Here is a 24,542-nt window from a genome sequence, read left to right as displayed (position 1 = left end):
GGATAGTTAATTGACAATTAAATTAACTGCCAGATAAAATTTCCTACAAAACTTAGCACTTTATCTACCAGTTAAGTTTATTTAAAGATTGTGAAACACCACCGATGACTATTCATCAGATAAGTGACAAGTAGCTTATTCAGGACTATCCTTGGACATTGTGAAACAGGCCCTTAGCATGATTTCACTGTTGAGATAGTTTGTAAAGTATATTTTTAAATTTATTCATGCTTGTAGAGTTCACAACTTCGGAGGGTTATTTGTTCAAGTTTCTAAGATTATTTTATGATTTTTGTACCAGTTATTCCAAAAATGTATTATATCAATTCAATATTCTCTAGTTTTCTAGATCCCTTAAAAGTAGAACCTGGAATATAAATTGAAAATGTTTTATTTTAAATTTATATTCCAAAAACATCAAATAAAACAAGTAATGGTTTTCTACATCATTTATTATGAAATATGTCCAGCCAGAATATTTGTAATATTACTGCATAGGCTTTTGATTTCCTGATTGTCCAAGTATTCACACCCTAAAATAGCATTACCAACTGCTATTGTTTCTCTCATAGTTTTAGCTTTGATCCAAATCCTGCCATTCATGCCTGCAGCTAACTCAAATGGCCACTCATTCTTCAGAGACTCCAAAAGAGGACAACTAGGATTCAATATCTTCCTAACAAGGTTTAGTGAACATTTAAAAACAAATCCGTCTGTCAATACGCCTAGGCGACCTTTCTTTCCATGAGAATCCACACACACTAACTCAGGTTCCATATCTTTGCTGGCAACTAAGGTTTTCGCATACACAACGTCACCGACTTGCACTTCTGGTCTGTTTTTCTTCGTTGCACCTTCAAATGATAGGTAGGAAAGCGCGGCCGGGCAACTTCCACCGATGTCTACTCTAAATATGTCTCCCGCTTTTTGAATAACAAAGCCAACTACGTTTTCTCCTCTTGACGGAACGTATCGCTTCTGCTGGTTGTCCACCCAATAGGTATTGGGACTGCGTTTTCTCAGAATTCCAGCTTTTGTCATGTAAATTTTGTCCAGTTCGCGTCCCAATCCGGGACCGAGTATAACCTTACTTTTTTCACCCACATTTGTGATTTCTTCGCAATAGTCGCCAGGCAGAACAACATCCCCCACTGAAACTTTCATTTCACGTATATTAACCCAAAAAAGTAACGAAATCAAAGAAAAAACATGCGAGAAACTTTGTTTTGAACCGTTTGACGCTATGTAAGTCTAATTCTGGGAGAGTGAGAGAGTGAGAGACAGGAGAGTGACATAACGACATTGCGGCCGTGAGGGACAGAACATACGCAAGGCGACAAAATTAAAAACACGTTTTAACATTCCTGACAACATACCGAGAATAAGCTACGCAATTTGATAGGGTTATTTATTGCCCCATACACCGTACTAAAATTTACGGTGGGAAATAAAGAAAAGAAACTGAGAAGGACAAACAATAATAACGCTTTCTCTGCTACTCCTACTGAAAGATACAGTATAAAAATATCCCATTCTGTCAGTTCAACCCCCCAACTTGCCCCCAACCCACACCACTCGCTCGATCCATACTAAATTTAGAATTAAATGTAATCTGTCTTTTTTATTAAAAGTGCTTTCGGCTAGCTCTTTGTGTGAACGCGTCGACTGTCACAATGACGTTAACTTTGACAGTTTGACGCACGTGCCCTTAAGCATGGTGTTTATTTACCAGATATCTTGGTTTTTAAATGGATTAACGCAATAAAAATCTTATAATGCCGGCCACAGTACAAAACGACACTCTTATATACAAAGGAAGTAATTTTTTCCGGCAGCGGTTGCTGTTATCCACTTTAAGTGGTCGTTCCGTGAGGATAGAAGAGATCCGGAGTTCCCACGATGATCCTGGCTTGCGGGAATACGAAGTGAGCTTGATACGGCTGCTGGACAAAGTGACGAACGGCACCAGGGTGGAGTTGAGCGAGACGGGCACGTCTGTGTTTTACCAGCCGGGAATTCTGATCGGAGGACAGGTCACACATAGTTGTAGCACACAGAGAGGCATAGGTAGGTTTTTAATATACATGTTATGATATAAGCGTCAATATTTTGCTAAACCTTTCACATTCTTACGTTTAAATCTCGCATTTTGAGAAGGGAATGGAATGAATAAATCACAGGTAAAACTGTAAAAGAGTATTGGAATAAATACTAATTGTTTAACAATTTCTTATATACATGTAATTTTTTGTGTATGTCTGGCTTCACTGTATTATGTGACACCTACACCTTATTATTGATATTGAATATGAAGAAATAATGAATTTAAAACATCATAAATAAATAATAAATCCTTTTTTTATATTATGTCGGTGGCAAACAAACATACAGCCCACCTGATGTTAAGCAATCTCCATAGCCTATGTACGCCTGCAACTCCAGAGGAGTTACATGCGCGTTGCCAACCCTAACACTCCACACCCTCATTGACCTCTGGCAACCTTACTCACTAGTGGGAACGCAACACTATGTGTAGGGTCTAGTGTTATTCATTATTGTTGTTCATTTGTTTTTAGCTATAGGTACTCTGGTACATTTATTTGAATTTAATAATTTGCTTGCAGGTTACTATTTAGAAGTGCTGCTAGCACTAGGTCCATTCTGCAAGGAGCCACTGAATGCTGTGCTGCAAGGAGTCACCCACCATGACCTGGATGTATCGGTAGACAAGGTGAAGGCGGCAGCATTGCCAATATTGCTGAAGTTTATATTGGTGGATGATGGACTGGAACTGAAGGTGGTTAGGAGAGGTTAGTGAATACTTGGAATACTATTATTATTATTGATGACCGGTTGGTCTAGTGGGTAGTCACCCTGCCAATGAAGCTGATGGTCCCGGGTTCAAATCCTGGTAAGGGCATTTATTCGTGTGATGAGCATGGATATTTGTCATGAGGCATGAGTGTTTTCCATGTATTTATATATTATATATATCATTGTCTAAGTACCCTCAACACAAGCCTTATTGAGCTTACTGTGGGACTTAGACGATTTGTGTAATAATGTCCTATAATATTTATTTATTTTATTATTTATAATATTTAAATAATAAATAAATAATATTATTATATAGGACATTATTACACAAATTGACTAAAGTCCCACAGTAAGCTCAATAAGACTTGTGTTGAGGGTACTTAGACAATGATATATATAATATATAAATACTTAAATACATAGAAAACACCCATGACTCAGGAACAAATATCCATGCTCATCACACAAATAAATGACCTTACCAGGATTTGAACCCGGGACCATCAGCTTCGTAGGCAGGGTCACTACCCACTAGGCCAAAGTGGTCGTCTAAAATATTACCCTTAGGTCTCCAAAATTTTGGGTTAAAATCTATCTAATGCAAAATTAATTCAACAGTTTCTTTATTACTTAACCCAATTATGCAACCACATATGGCAGTTATAATATTCAACTCTATTGACAGCTATTAAAGTTCAAATTTAAACAAAATATTTGACTCAAGGGTAAAGTCATCACACTTCTATTTAAGAGGGTTAATTTGTAATTATTGTAATTATCCTACTAGTACTACTTTTTAGTATAAAAGAAGTATTTAGTCTTAAGTTTTAAGTATTAGATTTAGACAATACATATTGGTTTCTACACTTTCTACCCTTACTTATTGGAAGAGCGGGGTCTTCTGTCACAAGCATATTTGTTGCTTAAAAGAAGATCCCAACCTATATTGTAATAACACTTACATAAACCAATAAATATTTTCATTTTTCATTTTTTTCATTTTCATTTGTGAGGACAAATGACTCTAATGTGCATTATGATGTACATATTGGTTTATTGCTATAATTGTTATAAATAAGTGAATATTATAAATAACATAATATTTATTTAACACGCTTTTCACACATAATATTCACTTAATAGCAATAACTAAATAAAAACTAAATTAACATTAAAAACAGCTCAGCTCAGCTCAGGCGAGGAAAACGCGCGCGCCGCCTCGGCCAGGCACGTTTGTGCGCGAGGAGATTGCCTCGCGCGTATGCTCGCTCTGTGTGGACCTGCCTATTTAAATATTTATATATATAAAAAATGAAAGTATAATTTCTTGTTTCATTTAATTTGTATATTTTTTTTTCAAATTCAAATTATCTTAAAAAATGTATGTTGAGCTTCACAAGGGCATGATTGTTATAGCAGTCAAATATTTTAAATTCACAAAAATGATGTACTTACATATTTAGTTTATAAAGTACTAGAATAAAAATCATAAATATTATTTTATCTTTCTTTATTTATCTTTATTTATTAAGCTAGGTTTTTATTTTATAAAAGTTATACAAAAATAACACCAAATACATATAAATTATAAACATGTTAGGGTGCCGCCAGCAGCGGGGCAGGACCCAAGATAATTATTATTTAGCTGATGAGCCTATGTCACACAGTGTCCAGTATTATACAGTTCAAAGTTTGTAAAGTCGTGTCGCATCACTAAGTAACATCAGTCACTTATATTTTGTAACATAAGCTTCAGTAGTCCTGTTGTTCTACTATTTGACAACTTAATATTTATATATTATATATATCATTGCCTAAGTACCCTCAACACAAGCCTTATGAGCTTACTGTGGGTCTTAGTCAATTTGTGTAATAATGTCTTATAATATTTATTTATTTAATAAATGGTTTCTTATTCTTATTCTTAATACATTTTCAGGAGCGCCACCTCTCGGCGGCGGCGAGGTGGTATTCCGCTGTCCCGTGCGACGCGGCGTGCGCCCACTACAGTGGGCCAGCTGGGGGCTCGTGAAACGTATCCGTGGAGTGGTGTACGCGCTGCGTGTGTCGCCCACCATGGCTAACAGAGTGGTCGAGGCAGCTAAAGGGGTGAGTGTGCTTTAATTGGGCATGTGAATAACTATACTTTGGCCTGGGTTTCAACGTGAAATTGAAGCCTGATTTTTTTTGTACTACGTACGTGGCAAACAGGCATACGACCCGCCTGATCGTGAGCAGTCTCCATACTTGTAACTCCAGAGGTGGTAGGGATGCCTGAATTTAATTTAAGCGTAAAAAAATATGTTCCATTCTTATTGTATAGATTCAGAGGGATATTTTAATAGGAGATTATTCTGCACCGTAACTTTTCATTGTCATTTTTTGTGCCAGGTCTTGTGAATCAATTTATGCTCTGTAATAGCCATTTTGTTGAACAATAAATATTCAATTCAATTCAATATTTTTATTTCGGATAATATAATCCATATTAGTGTTAGCACATAGCACAGCAAAACTTATAAATCTATGTTAATAACACCTATAACAACAAACAAACAAACAACAAACAATCTTTCAGGTGATGCTCAAATTCCTGCCCGACGTGTACATTAACACAGACCAATGCCGCGGCCCCAACGCGGGCAAGAGCCCCGCCTTCGGCATCAGTTTGGTGGCCGAGACTAATGAGAAAACGTTCTACTGTGCTGAGGCGGTGAGTGCGAGTTTTTTTTTATACCACGACGGTGGCAAACCTGACGGTAACGGTGACGGCCAGCCTGATGGTAAGCAGTTACCGCAGCCTATGGACGCCTGCAACTCCAGAGGTGTTACATGCGCGTTGCCGACTCTTTGAAAACCTGTACACTCCTTTTTTGAAGAACCCCATACTTTATAATTATATTTATTTATTTTATAAGTTCATAACAAAGCTAGTAAAGTAACAAGTATAGTGGACACGTATAATATATCTGTACACCAATCACAGGTGGAACAACACTCAAACAGTTCGAGGCTTTTTACACTACATTATTAACTACTACTAATAGTACTAATATAAGCATTTCAAGTTTGTTTGAACATTCTGCGCTTTAAATTTTGAATATAATCACTAAAAATGTCTATTTCGAAGTTTTGTTGAAGTGACAGATTATTCCAAGTTACTTGCATTCTGTGGACCGGAAGTGACTTGCCCAGTTTAGTCCTGGTAGAACTGGGGCGAAAAATAGTACGACGACAAGACCGTGTGCTAGCCTCCGTACTGTAAAGTTTTAACCTCCCAACAGGTAAGGTTCCGCGATTTTACCGTTTACCAACTTGTGACCAAGACCGCCTGAGCAGTAAAGAGGACATTTTAAACCGTTGGAGTCTCTCTTCGTATTATAGTTAGTTCTTGACGAGTACGTCAACACAGACCAGTGCCGCGGCCCCAACGCAGGCAAGAGGCCCGGTTTCGGCAGAGACTAATGAGAAGACCTTTTATTGCGCCGAGGCATTGACTACTATGAAATTATGTGAAACTCACATTTCATAGACTTTTTATGAAAAGAGTATTTAGTCTAGGTTTAACCGATACTGTATCGCATTGTAGAGAAGCCACGTCAACACGTCATCTTATTTGAAAGAAATCTTATTTTCAGCCTTTCTTTAATGAGTCTGTGCAATCCTATTAATTCCTCATTCGTTCAGTTGATTCATTACGTCAGTCAAATTGTGCCTAACGTGTGCAACTGAAAAGGCGTCTTGGCGTTTATTGAGGCGAATTTAAACTTACTTGCGTGCCATACGCCCTAGTTGGGTGGTTAGAATTCGACATAATCTTCATATGTATGTCGGCGGCCAATCGTAAAGTTTCTGTGTATTGTTTTGGCGGTTGGATTATGTAGGATAGGTTCGTTAACTTACATCAGATGCCCGAAGGACAAACCTTCCAGAAATAGTAGCCTTGAGTAGCGGGACTCCGTCGACTCTCAGAACGAGACAGTCATTTTTACGATTCATGATATGCCTAGGAATTTCATGATCGGCCGTCGATGTGTATAGTAAGATTCATCTGTTTTGCGGGATCATCTTTAACCTATCTATATGATAGCGTTTTCAATTATATTTGTTTTAGAAATCATTAGAAGCTGGCAGCGGCGAGACGACGTTACCCGAAGACTTGGGCCGCGAGTGCGCCCAGAAACTCCTGGATGAGATCTACCGCGGCGGCTGTGTGGACTCAGCATTACAATGGCTCGTGGCGCTGTGGATGGCGCTGGGACAGAAGGACGTCAGCGTTTGTGTGGTGCGTACTATACATTACAATTCAAAACTCTTATAAATTATGCTCAGAAACTCCTGGATGAGATCTACCGCGGCGGCTGTGTGGACTCAGCATTACAATGGCTCGTGGCGCTGTGGATGGCGCTGGGACAGAAGGACGTCAGCGTTTGTGTGGTGCGTACTATACATTACAATTCAAAACTCTTATAAATTATGCTCAGAAACTCCTGGATGAGATCTACCGCGGCGGCTGTGTGGACTCAGCATTACAATGGCTCGTGGCGCTGTGGATGGCGCTGGGACAGAAGGACGTCAGCGTTTGTGTGGTGCGTACTATACATTACAATTCAAAACTCTTATAAATTATGCTCAGAAACTCCTGGATGAGATCTACCGCGGCGGCTGTGTGGACTCAGCATTACAATGGCTCGTGGCGCTGTGGATGGCGCTGGGACAGAAGGACGTCAGCGTTTGTGTGGTGCGTACTATACATTACAATTCAAAACTCTTATAAATTATGCTCAGAAACTCCTGGATGAGATCTACCGCGGCGGCTGTGTGGACTCAGCATTACAATGGCTCGTCGGGCTGTGGATGGCGCTGGGACAGAAGGACGTCATCGTGTATGTGGTGCGTACTAAGTTATACATTACAATACAAATCTCTTATAATTTATGCTCAGAAACTCCTTGACGAGATTTATCGCGGCGGCTGTTTAGACTTAGCTTTACAATAGCTCGTGGCGCTGTGGATGGCGCTGGGACAGAAGGACGTCAGCGTTTGTGTGGTGCATACTAAGTTCTACATTACAATACAAAACTCTTATAATTTATGCTCAGAAACTCCTGGACGAGATTTATCGCGGCGGCTGTGTAGACTTAGCTTTACAGTGGCTCGTGGCGCTGTAGATGGCGCTGGAACAGAAGGACACTTTAAGGGCTCTGCAGGCGCCGCCTTGTGACCTAAATCGAAAAGCAGGCACAGTTTACGCTCCCCTGCGAGGCGTAGGCGTACGGTAGCGTCTTGTAATTTAAATAAAAAACACGAATAAAGCGGAGCAGCTCCTACAGCCATCAGCTCATTTATGTTACGTCCGTCCGTAGAAAATATTTTAATGCAATCGGCTGCATGTCTATCTTGACACAAGTCGCGTGACATTATATATAAAGCATATTAGTTAAAACGCGAGAATTCTGTGTGTAATACAACTGTTTATTCTATCCTCGTAAGGCCCAAGGTCCTACCTATAGGACTTATTCAGTTCGATGAAATTTAAATCATATTCAATTAAGACAGAGTTGCATTTGTTTTGTTTCGTGCAATTTTCAAACAAAATAAAATCTACTGTATTCCGTGCACTATAGGTTCAAATTCCAGTGGCAAATTTTGGATTTTCATTTCTATGGCTGGGTCTTAGGTTTGGTTTTTTTTTTGCATTTTTTCTGTATAAAAATATAATTATAAATACAACTGTTTCCCAGGTGGGCCCACTCTCCGACTACACCATCACCTTCCTCCAACACCTGAAAGAGTTCTTCGGCGTCATGTTCAAGCTGGAAGTGTTGCGAGCCGATGATGACGATGACAGTGACGAGGAGACGTCCACGGCGCAGCGCGTCAAGATGACGTGCGTGGGCATCGGTTATGTTAATATTAGTAAGAGGACGCTGTAGAACTTGTGGTGTAAATAAATAGTTATTACATTATTTAATTATTATTATATTTTAATTCCCCGTGTGATTTTGTGTGTAATTACAAAAAAAAATGTAAAAAATACAGTTGTGTCTGATACTCAGGAACTTAGTTAACACATTGAGTGTTGGGAACCCGCTTGGCGCTTGGTTCTTAGTCGCTTTCCTCTACAAAGCGGGAAAACGCTGGGAGGGGCTACGAGCGTAGCGCTACGAAAACGTTGGCACTTTGGCGGTTAATGTGTTAAGACCATAAAAAAGTAATGTGTAAAAAACTGACTCCAGAACAATGTCTTAGCTATGTTTTGACTGCTGAAGTAGATGGTGCTGTAAGGCGCTATACGTATTATGGTAATTGGATTGCTAGTCATTGAGGAGTGTTAAAGTTGTGAAGACGATAAGCAATTGTCATACACATTCACCTATGCGTCAATAACAATAAGTTAGTATTAAATTTGTCAGTTTAAATAAATAAATAAATATTATTAACATCTTACAAAGATCAATCTAGCCCCAAAATAAGCAAAGCTTGTACTAAGCGACGATAATACATACTTATATACACAGATAACTCCCATAACTCGGGAACAAATATCTGTGTTCATCATACAAATACCCTTACCGGGATTCGAACCCAGGACCTTCAGCTTCATAGCAGGGTCACTACCCACTAGGCCAGACTGGTCACCTGACGTTTGTGTTTTAGCATCAGCTCATGGCGTTCAAAAGGTGAAGAAATGAAACATTACAATTATTTTTATATTTTATTATCTTATACAGTAACTTTACAAAAATATCTTACAGCTACGATTGTAAAAATAATTAAGGCACATTTTGAAAACTTGATTCATGTATTCTGTTATTGCGGGTACAGTTTTGATATGTTTATATTTTAACAGCTAAGAATATTCTAATAAAAATATGTACCGCTTTTTAACTACAAAAAAACTCTTGATATGTTTTACGAAAAACGTTACTAAGCCTCAAAAAATATGCGAGTATAATTTTGGCAGTGATAATTTTCGCATGTGAAATAAAAATTACATGTTTGACTTAGATTACTTCTAGATAAGTTAAATATCATTTCAGTCGACGCATATACAAACTTATCACATACATTTTCGAGATATTAGGCTCTTTAAGTGCTTCGAATAACCCAACCCAAATGTTGCAAGCGTGAAAATTAAATTTTACAATTAAAATTTTTGATGTATTTTAGGCCCTATTTGTAACACTATTATTTTTTCAAATATATGCAAATTTACCATATATTAGCGCTACAATCATCAATAGTAAAAAAAAAAACTTCGTTGATTTGATAATCTATCGACGCTTATTTTGCGTCTATTTTGTTTCCGCGTCCTCATGTTAAAAATTCTAACCAATATCGCTACTTATAGAAAGATTGCCTAGACCTTAATATCAAAGCAATAAGAGTCATTCTGGTAAATTTATGTTGGATTCGGTTGTAAGCATAACAAGCAGTGACGTTTCAAAGAGGTATTTTTCTTTTTGTAAATCTATTTACATTCCTATGCTCATGACTGTAGTCCCAGGGGGAGTAGTCAGAGGCATGTTAGTCGATAGTTTCTGTTTTTAGGGTTTTTATTGAACATCGACTTGCCTACGATTCACCGAGCATGTTGACCTAAAGTTTTTTATTTCTAAATTCAGCTTTAATACATTCGTATTAAGTCTCAATTAGATATCAGGTAAGTCCCTTTAAAATGTCACTGCAGTAACTTTGACAAACAAAATATATGTTGAATTTCCAGCTTAGAATGGAACGAAAATTCATAATTTGTCTAAATAGAATAGTTTGATGTAGCGTTCTTTTAGTAGGTCTTTGTTATATGTGACGTTCAGAGAACTAGCGATTGACAGCAAAGTAATCTAAAAAGAACAATGTTAAGGGAATAAAGTGTATCACTTAATCGGTATAAAATCTATAAAACAAAATATCTATGGGTCATTTAAAGAGTCGTGGGTAAAAACGATGACAATCCATTTTACGACAAATAAGTGACAAAATAGTATTAAAGAGCCAGTCGCTAATCCCCCGAACGTATCAACCCCCTCTCTTAAATATCCTTCTCATCGCACCCCAGCCCCGCGGACCAGTTACAGATGCCCCCCACGGGATCAAAGCTCAGGCCCTTGGGACAGATGTACTCCCAGCCGAGTAGGGAGCCGTTTTCGATGCGCGCGCACGAGATGAACTTCTTGCACGAGGATGGGTGCGGGAAGTTGCCGATGTCCAGGCATTCTATTGTTCCTGAAGAAGAAAAATACATGTGAGATTTGTGTAAAGGCTCAGATAGATGGTGCGAGAGATGAGAGTACATTGTTAACTACTACAGTTCTAATGGACAACGCAATTCAAGCGAGAATTCAAATACCGTAATGTAACTAAACTTGCATGTGAGTTCTCGAATCCGTATAGATGAGATAGTCATGTGATAGTTAGGAAATTAATAAGCAAGTAGATCATATTCGGCTTTATTGGGATGGGACGCAACTTTGAAAATTAAAGATGAACTGGCGCAGTCGGTAGGATAGATCGCGAATTGGTTAAAATCTAAACCCGAAATGAATATCTCATTTTATTTTACTAATTACGCTTTAAAATGCATTTTCTCTGAGTGTAACTACTACTACAAATATGTTTAATAGAAACCAAATGATATATCACTTTTTCTTTTTAGGGATAGTTGAAATGTTTGTAATTTGGCAAATATAGGTATTTTTGGTAGAGGTCAGATTATGTATATGGTCTTTATTGTGTCTTACCTTTTCCATGCAGCACGACCTTCGTCCCCTCTTCATACTTCTCCGCTATCCTTTCTGATCCATCATCATAATAATCATAATTATCAATAGGTCTGTATGTCCTATTCGGCAGGTCCTTCTGAATCTTCTCGAAGGGTTTCTCGAACTTCTTGGAGGGGACGCGGCGGGGTTTGGGCGTGGTGGCGGGGGGGAGGGTAGGGGGTAGAGTGGTGGAGATCTTGCGGAGGATCGTCTTGCGGGTTGCTGGTTGCCTGGTCGTTTGCGGCGTGGTGACTGGTGAGAGGTATTGGTATTCGTCTGGGAAAAATAGTATGTACTGTTAGTTTCATCTTATTCTGTCGCCATCAGGATATTGTAGCGAAGATGTCACATATAATATCTGAACACGAGTTAAAGCTCAATTCCGACAATATAATGTGATACTGATCTAACATGAATCCGACATCATCCTAATATGAGATGGTTCCAACCTTCTTTAGAGAACCTGCTGAAATGCGCATTATGTCAACCTTCAATCAAACACGTTACTTTTGACAGTGACAGATCAGTATCATATTGAATGAGATTTAATAACTAAAACTTGAATTGGCTTGTTTATTATGGCTTTATACAAATGTTTAGTTCATACGAGTATAAGCATCCTGTATGTTCGTCTAAGAGAATCTAGAGTTGAAGTGTCGACAAAACTTAGTACTGATTTCCCAGTCTAAAGATAGCTAAGTACTATCTTTCTCTCTCTATCTTCTTATCCTTTCGTGTATGTAAGATATAACGTGCTGAAGTATATTGTTTAAGGATGATAATTATGAACATTGGTGGCGTTCCATGCCTAAACGGTCCTTATGCTCAATGGTCCCTGATGGAAAGCCACATTGAGTGTGCTTCTTTAAATTCATAAAAAACAAAATAACTAGTACTTACCATCATAAGTCTTGGTAACTGGCGACTCCAACAAGTACTCCCTAGTGAAGTACGATGGCTCCTGCCCAGTATACCCTGACGTCGAATACCCAAACTCCTCCACCGGCACTCCCACATACTTGTCAGTCCCACCCAAGTACCTCGCCGTAGATGGACCGAGGTTCTGACCGCCAGTTACACCCTGATTTAGTACTGACGGCGTGGACAGCGGAGATCTTGATACAGTTGATAGGAACACTGGGCTAGTATTAGGAGGGTTGTAAGTAGTTTTAGCGTAGCCAGTCGTGGGTTCGTACGCTCCAGTTGTTGAAATGTAATCCTTGTTTCGCAGAGAAGTGGATTCATAATTGGGTGTGCTGAATTCCTCGGAGTAAATGGTCTTGGGCTCGGTGAAGTCGGTGTATTGCGGGGTGTAAGAGTAGTCGGTGGTCTGAGTTCGCGTGGATTTCTTTGTGGATTGTGAGTCGTCGTCGTAGCTGGGGAGGTTGGGGATGGGAGCGGCTAGGAGTTGGTGGGCTGCGATGGCTACTGCTGTTTCTGCGCTGTTATCTGCAATCAAATTACTTTGTTATTTTTTAGTAGGCAAACAGGCATATTACATAAATTATGACTATTATGCGGTAGTGATCGAAAAACCTATATTTAAAAAAACTGACTTATATTTCCCGGTAATCATAAATGCTTCATGGATGCCAAGATCCCTGTTCACAGCCTATTGACTATATTTGAAGTCAAGAATCCGCACTAATAGTTTACCTTCAACCGTAGTGGAGCCCAAAGTAGTCGTATCTTCTTGGCTCTTGGATTTCTTCAGCTCATCTAGCTGATTCTGCTGGATGCTGGAGCTGTACTTCTTGCTGTGTCTCTTTGGCTCTTGTTCGTTGGTCGCGGATGGGTTCTGGTCTCTAGTTTCGTCTTTGAGATTGACAAGTGGTCGTCTTTGGATTTTCACGGTCGTTTTTGGAACGTATTTAGGTGCGAGCGCAGGGTCTTCGATCGAATCTGTGAAACGAAAAGCTATTGAGAACAGGTGTGCAGTCGCCATCAGATATATCGGAGCGGACGAGGTGCTCAAAATATCTGTTGCCTTCCTTGTGTCTGTCCCCTTGACAATCAGATATTTGTGAGCACCATGGCCGCTCCCACATATCTGTTTGTGTCTATACTAGGATGGAGCTGTGGAGTACTCATAAGAAGCATTTTGGAAACAACACAATGTGACCTCAGTGCAGCTGGTGAATATTGGAATAATGAGTATTGAACGATAGTCCGACAAAATATAACTAAAGAATTATACGAACAACCCAAAACGAATATTTTGTTAAGGTTATAAATAAAGACTTGTGACAAATGTGACATCAAGATTTCTGATAAGTAAATTTTGGTATCTTCTTAATCTTTTGCTTTAAGTATCCTCAGCAGACGCCCGTTTTAATTTATGTCCTACTGCTTTTTTATTTAGCAGTGCAAAAAAAAATCTCAATGCAAGTTATTAGTGGCCCTTAAAAACTTACCAGTATCCCCGATGTCCTGTAGCGATTCCTCACTAGCCAGGCCCGCTGTTGAGGCTTGCGTGGTCGACGTAGTCGTGAGCGACGACTTTGTAGTCACGATGGACGGGCGACGGCGGCTGGCGATGCGGAAAGGTCGGCGTGACGTAGGGGCGGTGGTGGTGGACGTCGATGATGATGGTAGTTGAGATGATGGCGCTTGAGAGGGGGGTGGTGTCGTTGAAGTAGCTGAGGAATAAAACAAATATCATTAAGCAAATTTGACTTAAAACCATAGTAAAGTGTAAAGTACGTATAGCAGTTTCTCGACTTGGAAAAGTGTTTCCTATCTATCCGAGTTGAAGGAGAAAATCTGCTACTTCTGCACTTATTAAGTTATTCATGTGTTGCCAGAGAAATAAGAATATCAATTCTTATTTACAATTATTTACTGGTCTGTTTTTTAAGCACAAGCTTCAAACCGTTATAACTTGCGGCATTAAACTATAAGTTTGTTTTTGTAACATTATCATAAATGGAATGAATCATTAATGCTTGTAAGCACGTCCACATGACTAATAACGTAGGTGTACTATGCGTCACAATCCGTGTTTTTATTGCGTTATACACCTTGACATTGAAAGCTCTGAATACTTGTTCGTCATTAGGCATTAACCTACATGTTAATTGTCAGATGAACAAATAGCACGTCGGATCATAATACTGAATAGAATTAAACTTTTGTATGCATATGAGGTAGATCTTCATGGCTATTTGCTTTCGAGTCTTGCCTTTGACGATCTTACTACGAAAAGAGCGCGTGGGTAATAGGTATAGGCCGATTATATTAAAGTAGTTATATACGTCCAACGTAAAATTCTAACTTACTAAACAGATAAAAACGCGAATAGGTTCTCCTGCGTGACAAGTTATTGAGCAATAGTAGATTGTTAACCAAGGGATGAAAGGCACCCATTTCTGTCGAGGTAGTTTGGCGCTCGAACGCAGTGAAACCGCCAATAGTTTGAGACTCAAAGGGTACCTTTCACCCGAGTTAAACACTCTACTTTTCATTCCGAATACGAGGAAAGTAAAATACATGTGCATTAAAAAACACGGCTAAGTATAAACTTCAGTAGTATTCTTGTGGGTACTTTCAAATCTCTTCTCAATTAACAATTTAGGTAAAAATATCGTTATTTATGGAATGGGAAGCTAATTATCAGAATGTAAATTGTACGATAAATCCATTTTGTTTTAAGTCTTAGACATAGAACATTTTTATTCAACATCACATGAAATTTTATTTGCTCATCGTAAAAAAAGAAAGAAAAAACGTACTTAGAAAGTAAAGTGCTCTGGAGCAGGTATCATTTTCTGCACGGTTTTTATACCAACAACGACCCACTTTCAGAGCATGAGAAATGAAACCATAAGTACTAGTTCATTTTAGAGTCAGGTAAAGCTTAGGCTGACTAGACCCTTTTGTTAGGACATGCACACCTGACTTCAGGATTGATACTGAGTAGATTATTAAAGCTCTCATTGTAGGTACAGTTGCGAAATCATTCGGATGGCGCAGAAAACCTTTTTAATGGAGCCAGTAGGGCTAAGATGGTCGGCTCTTTATCATTTGTCACCATGCCCGTCACGTTCTAATAAGTACACAAGTGCGAAAGTGACGGACATAGCGACAAGCGATAAAAATGGAACCATACTGCCACTGCTGTTAAAGGCTCGCACTGAAACGAGGAAGATTAAAATAAATAAATAAATAAATAAATATAAATATTATAGGACATTATTACATAAATTGACTAAGTCCCACAGTAAGCTCAATAAGGCTTGTATTGAGGGTACTTAGACAACGATATATATAATATATAAATATTTTATAAATACTTAAATACATAGAAAACACCCATGACTCAGGAACAAATATCCATGCTCATCACACGAATAATTGCCCTTACCAGGATTTGAACCCGGGACCATCAGCTTCGTAGGCAGGGTCACTACCCACTAGGCCAAACCGGTCGTCAAAACTACGATCGGTAGATTGCATACACATAGGTCATTAGAGTGTAGCTTACTTAGCATTGCCAACGTTTAAACAGCAGATATTGAGCAACTCGGCGACGTGACAAATAGTTTTCGTTTGATTAATGATATAACGGAGACAATGTTAACAGATGAACGGGTTGACATGCTGTCGTAGAACAGGGTAGAACGCTAGAGGGTATTGAAAACCGCTTTTAAGTTTCATAATTGCAAAGGGACAAAAGTTTGCTGCCATTTTTTAATCAACTGACTTTTTTTTTTTTTTTTTTCATTATGGTAGAGGAGGCAAACGAGCAGACGGATCACCTGATGGTAAGTGATTATCGCCGCCCATGGACACCTGCAACACCAGAGGGGTTGTAAGTGCGTTGCCGGCCTTTAAGATGGGAGTACGCTCTTTTCTTGAAGGTTTGAAGGTCGTATCGGTCCGGAAATACCGCAGGTTTCTTGTTAAGTATATCTATTTCTTTGGGGTGCTCGAAATGCAAAAGGCTTGAAACTTTTCAAACGTAAGAAGTTATTTGATTAATTTAGTTTTTTCAAGTCCTTCGTAACGGTTGTCTTGCACGACCTGGAAGCTTCTGATTTAATTTGTATTCATACGCCTAGCTTTCCAGTCTGAACTGCACCTAAAACACTAAAATAATCGCAGTGAAAGTGCTGTTTGTCTTGATATCAGCAAGCAAATCATAACCGAGTTCGCTAATTAACATCGATAGTATCGATACACTGCAATGCACACATCCATACACCATTGTCCATTCTCGAGCACCCGTGAAACGAGCGGAAGTTCCACAAGGCATCGTTAACTGGCCGGTAATTATGGACAAACAAAGGGTCACGAGGTTATCACACTGTGTATCCATACGTCGCTCGGGTGTGTGAGCAAGACAGCGCTATGCATGTATATAGTGATGTCTCGCTCGCACAACAGAGGGTTTAGCCAAAATGCCAATCGTTTGCGCCGCAGCGAAAGAAACGGTGATGTCTCTAGGTATATCACTTTTCCATAATTATAAGTGCGACAAAGAGACATTAGCCTTTCGTTTGTTACGGCGCAAACGATTGCCAATACCCAATGTGAAGAACGCCTTATATGATCATATTTGGAAGGGCACCATTGTTAGTTTTAACAAACATATTGGCATCTTGGCTAGGCCCTCAGAGCGGCTTGCAGGTCCGCACCCAATGTGAAGAACGCCTAATAGAATCATATTTGGAGCGATACCATTGTTAGACATCAACTAACGTATGGCAGGTTTGAATGGTTGAATCAACGTCTAGAACAATAAGACGGACCGAGGTTTTGTAAAGATGTTTCGGCACGACAGGTACGTATCTAATTGTAAGTTTGTTTAATCGATATGGTCCATTGCTTTATTCGGCAATCGTTGTGCACTATGGACTTATAAAAAACTCAAATGTATTACTTAATAGAAAAGAAGACTTTGCTTTCAGTTTTCACGATAAATGGCAGCAGTTGGGTTCAAGTTAGTACTCTTTATATACATTAGATAATAGTTTTGATGCTTATTAGATACATAAGACTTGTAGAGTTGATTGATTTCAGAAAAGAGCGTTGTCTGTGTCCGAATAACCTAGTCCATTGTAAGTTATTCACGTATTTCTGGTTTATGTAACATCGGATATGATTGTTTACTGAATGTTCACTGATCCACTTTGTATATAACCAATTGTTGATTTAGTATAACTAGTTTGTACTCAATAGGACCTAAAACCTGTCAAATAAAGAAATGTGGTTTCTTAATCCGTATTTATTTCAAACCGACAAAAATAAATAAATATACGTCACACGGTACCTCTAAGGAGTTCACGTTTTATAACTCTGATAACAATTTAATAAACCGGACAAGTGCGAGTCGGACTCCCTCACCGAGGGTTCCGTACAAACTTGCCTTTATTATTACAGATTTATAATTTTGAGACTTTTCCCTGTATTTCTAGTGAAAGAAGATATTACATGCCAAACATAGTTGTAGGTCAACGGGAAGTACCCTATAAATTTTGATTCCCTTGAGAGCGTCGTTTTTTGCGGCAGAAACGGCTGTATCCTTTTTTTACGTTAACTTAGAAGTTTGTTACTTTCACAGCTTCAGGAGACTGTAAACCTGACTATATGGTTTTAATTTCAACTCGATACCTTAACGCGCATAAAGGATCTTGACAGACAGACGGACGGACGGTCGCACGACAAAGTGATCCTATAAGGGTTCCGTTTTTTTTTCCTTTTGAGGTACGGAATCCTAAAAATAGAAAAAAGTAAATCAATGGAGCATAGTTTTTTTTGTCAGAGGTAGAGGTAATCCGGCAGCATGCCCGAGTCGGCTGCGCTGGAGATTTTTCTCCCAGCCGCCTACGGACTAAACCTCTCCACCCTGTATAGTGTTTTGTTGCCAGAAACTCGGCGCTAAGGGGCATAGCCAAAAATACCGCTCTGGTAATATACATTATCTCCCGTTAACATACTTTTAATAATGTCAACATTCAGAGAGGAAAATGAAGACAGCGTTTGTATGGAGAAGCAGTCGTCCACTATCCGCTTAAACATCTAGATCTAATCAAGCAGTGTTTAATCCCGAGCCGATAAAAACCTTACATAAGCGTTGCCCCACAAGTATAACGAGCACAACGTGTGTAAAACGAGATCAATAGTGTTCTCAGCGATTAATCGGATCATTTCTCCATCGTTTCACAATAATCGATTTGTTTTGACGTGGGAGCGCGCTGGGTCATAATTAGCATTTCTAATTCAATGGGAGGTTTAATAACTAACATTGACATATCTATATCTAATGATCCACATGTCTTGAAAGCGAGATAAAGCTAAGACAAACTGAATCGGTTTAATAGTACGACCTAGAGCTGAAACGTTTAATTATAACGGTACTTAGTGAAACATTGCAGTAATCAGCTAAACATTATTATATGTATCTAAAATTATTTATTTAAGCGCCGTTTTTCAATTAGCTAATTTTCATGTGTGTGTTTATTAACTGTGTATGTGGGTACTGCAGTGGGCTTCACAAATGATTTAGTAACACTTCTTGACTTACTTTAATTGATTCCGCTACCCAAAGGATGTCTTGAAGCCGTCTAGTCTATTGTCTATCTATATCTTCAACTGCTTTTTGTACTGGTTTTTTTATTAAGATGCCCAATAAACAGTATTCTATCAATTTATACGTATCCATATTACTAAAGTATAGAAATGTGTAGAGGTACCTATATGTTATTATATATTACCTGTGCCGAGTTGAGTAAGTACGACTAGGTAGTTCAAGGGGATGGCTTTACCGCCAATCCAACTGGCAGCTGCTAAATTGTCATTTTTTCCTTTACATTCAACAGGAAAATTATGCAACGATCTACATGGTCCTTCGAGCCGGATTTCCGCTCTAGCTGACAGGTTCTTGTTTGGCATAGATTCATGTTTAGATAAAGTATCTTTTTAACGTCGCTGAGACGAAGTGACAATGCAAGTGTCGCTGTCGAGCGAAAGCGATAACAATCTCGTATTCCATTACTAACACGATTTTATTCACACTGTTTATTGTCTTAGTGTACAGTGTTGTATAATTTCGTTATAGAGAGGTGTACACACAACTAGCCTCCAGACAAAGACTAGAGAAAAGTAACTATCCATTGGCATGTCTTAATGATATGAAACAAATCCATGCGACTTTCGAGCTGAGGGTTGCCGATCATTACAGTAGATTACCTCGAAGTGGCTTGCACCCGATTGATCAAAAAATGAGAATGACTGAATTGATGGTGTTGAGGACTACCATTGCCCTATCTATTATTGAGATTTATCTGCCTAGAATGAAAGCTTGAAGATTAGTTGTATAGGTAAATATTATGTTGGGAAAAATTCATACATTTTTTACCGACTTCTTTTCCGAGAAGGAGGAAATCGGTTGTGGCTATTTTTTTATGTATATTCACCGATTATACCGAGAATTTCTCGAAATAAACACCTCACCGAGCACAATAAAGCAAGACTTACAAGGGCACTTGTTCTAAATACCAGCTACATTTTACACGCGATTTGGGATGCTTTAGATAAAACAACAAAGCGTCGATTAGAACTCAGTTTACCAGATCCAGATCAAAAACAGCGTTACAACAACGCGTGAGACGCAGTAATAGAACCTTATTTCAATAACAACATGGGCGAATTTCCCACACGTAGGGCGGGTGGCGAAATTTTGTGAATTGCTCAATGGTGGGATATGATGATGATGACCATGGCGCGTTGGCGACACCGGCGTGGGAATATATTATCTTTAATGAGTACCTGGTTTTATTGTGTTGGAAACTTTTCGAAACTGTCTTTAGGAACAGAGGAAGTGGAAAGATAATTTGATAGAAATTGCTTGCATTGAATAAGTCCCGATGTTATCCAACGGTGCAAACGGTGTTAAAAACCACACCAATTTCTCAATATAATTCTTTGCTATATTCTCTTCTAAAACAATCAAAGGGTTAACTTCTTTTCAAGATTTATCAATTGTTTAATCTAACGATTCCAAATGAAAAGGGATGCAATAGAACCTTTGTGAAAAAAAAAATCCACGGTGCCACATTTTTGAGAATGAGCCTTACCTATTATAAAAATCGATATTATAAACAGCTGACTCAGTGCTTTAGTAAGCCAGTATAGCTCCGATCTCTAATTGGTACATAATTATGCCTCCTATCAGTTGAGCGCTCGAAACCAGGTTTTACAAATCGACAGACCATTGCATCTCGTTTCGCGACGACTCGACTATGAAAGTGCAGATCTCCGATACACTTGACCGCGCGCTTTCACCGCGCATCAGAGGAAACTGACTGGATATGTTAGGTTACGACTAAAGCTGATGCTGCAAACGAACCAGTTAAAGAGTTAGCAGGGGATAAAGCCTAACATAACTTGAAGTATCAATAAAAAATGTCACTTTTGACACTGACAGATTAGATCCATATATAATCCAAATCTAATTCGTAACATTATTAAAATCAGAAAACGGCTGATAGTTTGGTACAAACAGACAAGATGACAACTGTTGATTGAAAACGGCAATCGAACGTGAAATAATGTATGGAACTGATCACGTGACTTTTTGTTCCATATGTCATTCCCACATTTTATTTAAATCGGTGTTTCTCGATGTACAGTCAGCTGCAGAGAAAAGGTACCCCTCTGCATAGAAGTTGGTATGCAGGGGCTTCTTTTTTTTTCTGCAGCTGACCGTACAATTGTTAACTTGGCTAGGCCCCCACTCCTCATTGCTTGCATAGAATAATGCCGTGGAGGTTCACGGTAAAGTAATAAAAGCAACTATTTTTTACTTGGAACCTTTATAATTTATCTTACTTTATTAATTTTTATTTCAAGAAAACTAAGGCACACTATTTAAATATTTGTGATTGTTCTATTTCGGTGAAACCAGTGAAGTGAGTGACGTTCGTATCCTTTGCATTTGTTTTTAATCAGCTTGGGAATTTCAATAAATAACAGTCTTTCAAACGTTTACTAACCCAGAACCTACTCGCATTTTTATCGTCATACAACGTACACTTACCCACAATTTACTCATCAATTCATACAAAACAGCAACAATCTATAGCCTTTTAATTGAATTACCGTTAACGCAGACTCGCCACAATCGACCGTTGTTTGTTGTTATATTCTCACGTGACGCCATGACGCAACGCGGTGGCAGTGAGTGTTGACCCAGAACTTTCTCCCGAGATGCCGAACGTAATTCACCGGCTCCTCTATTATGGGACTATATTCGGAAACGGAAATTTATTTCCAAAGAGTTTTACGGAATTTATGTACCTACGTTATATCATTTGATATTTATCAGTCACTTTTCGGTGAAGGAAAACATCGTATTTCCATTTACCTGGCGTTGTCCCGGCTGATAGGCGTGATGTAAACCCAATAAGGCCTAGTTGCTGCTCTGGGTTGGAAGGTCAGATGGCAGTAACTTTCGTAAAAAACTAGTGCCTACGCCATTTCTTTGGATTGTTTGCTGAGCGGACCCCAGGTTCCCATGAGCCGTGGCAGATGGCCGGGACAACCCAGGTGAGATGAGGGTTACGCATGATAATGACCAGACTGTTATTTTAAATAAAACCAGTCTTATGTTAGATTGTTTACTTCATTTTGGAATTATTTCTTGTGTATAACTTTAAAAAAAATCGGATTGCAATTACTTTCGGTGCATGGTTGGCACTAATTGGCACTGGAATCTGTATTAAGATTAAAACTTTGCATTCGCTACATACTCGTATGTTTTTAACTTTACCAGGTAAAATACTCGTAGCGAGGTATTGTTTATTTTGTATGAAAATCCTTCCCTGTACAATAAATGGGTACACAAAATTATGCAGCACTATTTCAACGTGATCCGGTCAACGTCCTTAGCGCTCTTAGTGTTTGAATATGGACACCTAGGCTCTCAGAAATATGTCTCGCGAGTGACTAAAAATACTCAAGTATAATGCGAGTTACGAAAACCTTAAAATCTATTTTCAATATAATTTTGGCATAATAATTTGGCATTGAGAATAAGGCCCGTGGTTACGTCTAATATGAGCGGATCGAACACGCGAAACGAGAATAATGCAGCGTGATTAGTTTGTATAGAGCCGAAACGTGTTGTCATAAACTTTTAAATTACACTTTAGATCGTGTCATTCACGAAGACGCGTGCCTTGACTCGTATTGTAACGTGATTAAAGTTTAGATTTAACAAATTTGCGCGTCATCGTGAATAAACGAAATACATTATATAGGTATTATATTCCATTATGCACGGAATTTCTTTTTGCTCTAGCACTACGAGTAATATGAATGAAATTTATGTAAAGCCCGACCAGAAATATATGATCATTGCCAAGAGGGCGCTGTTATTCTCATGTATAGAGTGACAGTTCAGTTTTTAGTATGAAAAATTTAGTGTTCTGATTCTGTACCTTAAAAAACAGTGATAAAGAATTGTGTAGCTACAAATAACTAAATGTCCAAAATTATTAAAAAATACTAGTACCTACTCGATGCCGCCCCGGATTTTAAGAAATCATTACTCCTTCGGAAATTCCTAATTTAAGACCCCTTCCTCGGACTCTGAGTGGAAAATAATCATTTATAAGCATGATGCCGCAGAAAACCGCAGCCAAATATCACTCATAGTGTTGTGTTCCTGGCGATGAGTAAGATTGCCAGAGCTCAATGAGGGTGCGGAGTGTTAGGGTCGGCAACGCGCATGTAACTCCTCTGGAGTTGCAGGCGTACATAGGCTACGGATACTGCTTACCATCAGGCGGGCCGTATGTTTGTTTGCCACCGACGTAGTATAAAAAAAAAGATAGGGAATCAAAATTTTCATATGAATTAGCATGATTAACGTATCGTAGGTACCTATATTATTAAATATGGAAGCAATGTGATCATTAGTGATCGAGAATGGAGAGCGGTTTATAAATATTCATAGGTACATATTTTACACATGTATGTAATACTAGTATGTATGATCCGATATGATTAGTTTGATTTGTAGGAAGTAATATGTAAACGTCAATCTTTTGATTAGGTATATGGTAGTTTTAATGATGTTGCATTGGAGTTGTAGGTACTTTTTATTGGCCCATTCAGCAAATGATGGATGAATGGAATGGATCATTATCGAACCTAAGACATGAATGAAAATTTGCAACTAAATGTTCGAAACGTGTTCCTAATGAGTACTAGTTTCCTGTTAATGAATTTAATAGCCAAAAAAAACGTTTCTGTGTAGAATGACTTCGATCTGAAACAATTAGTCATTTTGTACACATAATGTAGAAGTATTCTTCTATCACCTAACGAAACAGCATAGGGTCATAAGGCTTTGGATAGGCGTAGACTTTCATGACGATTATCGTTCAAATTTAAGACTATTTTTATCGTTCTTCTACCATACAAAATATTTCATAGGGAAATTTGAACGTATTTCCTAAGTACTAAATCGAATTGCATAGACCAATTGTTCAAAAAGACGGGATCACAGACTTCCAACTTAATGGGAGGATGACATCAAAAAGATTGCAGGCCCACTCTGGAGGAGAAAAACAGCAAATCTGGCTGCTTGGAGGAGATTTGGAGAGGCGTATGCCCAACAGTGGGCGCATACTCGCCGAGGAAAAGAAGATAAATAGAATTGAATGTTTTATTCGAATAGGGAAAAAAATAGACTGACTGCTATAGTTATTGACCTCTCCATAGTAAGTGGTCACTCTTAACAATAAGACTTATATTGCCTTGTTTCTTTCTGCCTTACTATGCAGTGGCTAATTACCATGGAGGGGCAAGTCAGTCAGTCTATAGCAGTCACCCTTTGCAACTTTATTAGATTTATGAAAGTATCCAATTCGATTACACCTTGCGAGGATAGTTTCTTTTAAGATGATATACGGTTGCTTTGGCCTTTCTACATCTATCGCTTTTTTGCATAAA

General features: G+C 38.6%; 3 protein-coding genes across 3 annotated transcripts in view; 1 reads left to right on the top strand and 2 right to left on the bottom strand.

Annotated features, from left to right (window-relative positions):
* Positions 1-434: 434 nt before the first annotated feature.
* Positions 435-1,270, bottom strand: LOC133524615 (exosome complex component RRP40). Its single transcript, XM_061860751.1, has one exon. The coding sequence runs from the start codon at positions 1,162-1,164 to the stop codon at positions 454-456; it is 711 nt and encodes a 236-aa protein (XP_061716735.1). The 5' UTR covers positions 1,165-1,270; the 3' UTR covers positions 435-453.
* A 378-nt stretch (positions 1,271-1,648) lies between these two features.
* Positions 1,649-8,786, top strand: LOC133524606 (probable RNA 3'-terminal phosphate cyclase-like protein). The gene is made up of 6 exons (XM_061860730.1): positions 1,649-2,067; positions 2,625-2,810; positions 4,757-4,926; positions 5,396-5,530; positions 6,932-7,558; positions 8,562-8,786. The coding sequence occupies exons 1-5, from the start codon at positions 1,776-1,778 to the stop codon at positions 7,136-7,138; spliced, it is 990 nt and encodes a 329-aa protein (XP_061716714.1). The 5' UTR covers positions 1,649-1,775; the 3' UTR covers positions 7,139-7,558; positions 8,562-8,786.
* A 2,021-nt stretch (positions 8,787-10,807) lies between these two features.
* The window catches only part of LOC133524502 (mucin-2), a 157,134-nt gene continuing 143,399 nt past the window's right edge, over positions 10,808-24,542 (bottom strand). The window contains exons 21-25 of the mRNA XM_061860574.1: positions 13,997-14,221; positions 13,239-13,484; positions 12,483-13,031; positions 11,562-11,858; positions 10,808-11,046 (exon numbers count right to left, since the gene is read on the bottom strand). Coding sequence (XP_061716558.1) covers positions 10,853-11,046; positions 11,562-11,858; positions 12,483-13,031; positions 13,239-13,484; positions 13,997-14,221 — 1,511 coding nt within the window. The 3' untranslated portion in view covers positions 10,808-10,852. The remainder of the gene's footprint in view (positions 11,047-11,561; positions 11,859-12,482; positions 13,032-13,238; positions 13,485-13,996; positions 14,222-24,542) is intronic.

This window comes from Cydia pomonella, chromosome 13 (genome assembly GCF_033807575.1).
Source record: "Cydia pomonella isolate Wapato2018A chromosome 13, ilCydPomo1, whole genome shotgun sequence".
NCBI classification, from domain to species: Eukaryota; Metazoa; Arthropoda; class Insecta; order Lepidoptera; family Tortricidae; genus Cydia; species Cydia pomonella.
This window is presented reverse-complemented; position numbering and strand designations above follow the sequence as displayed.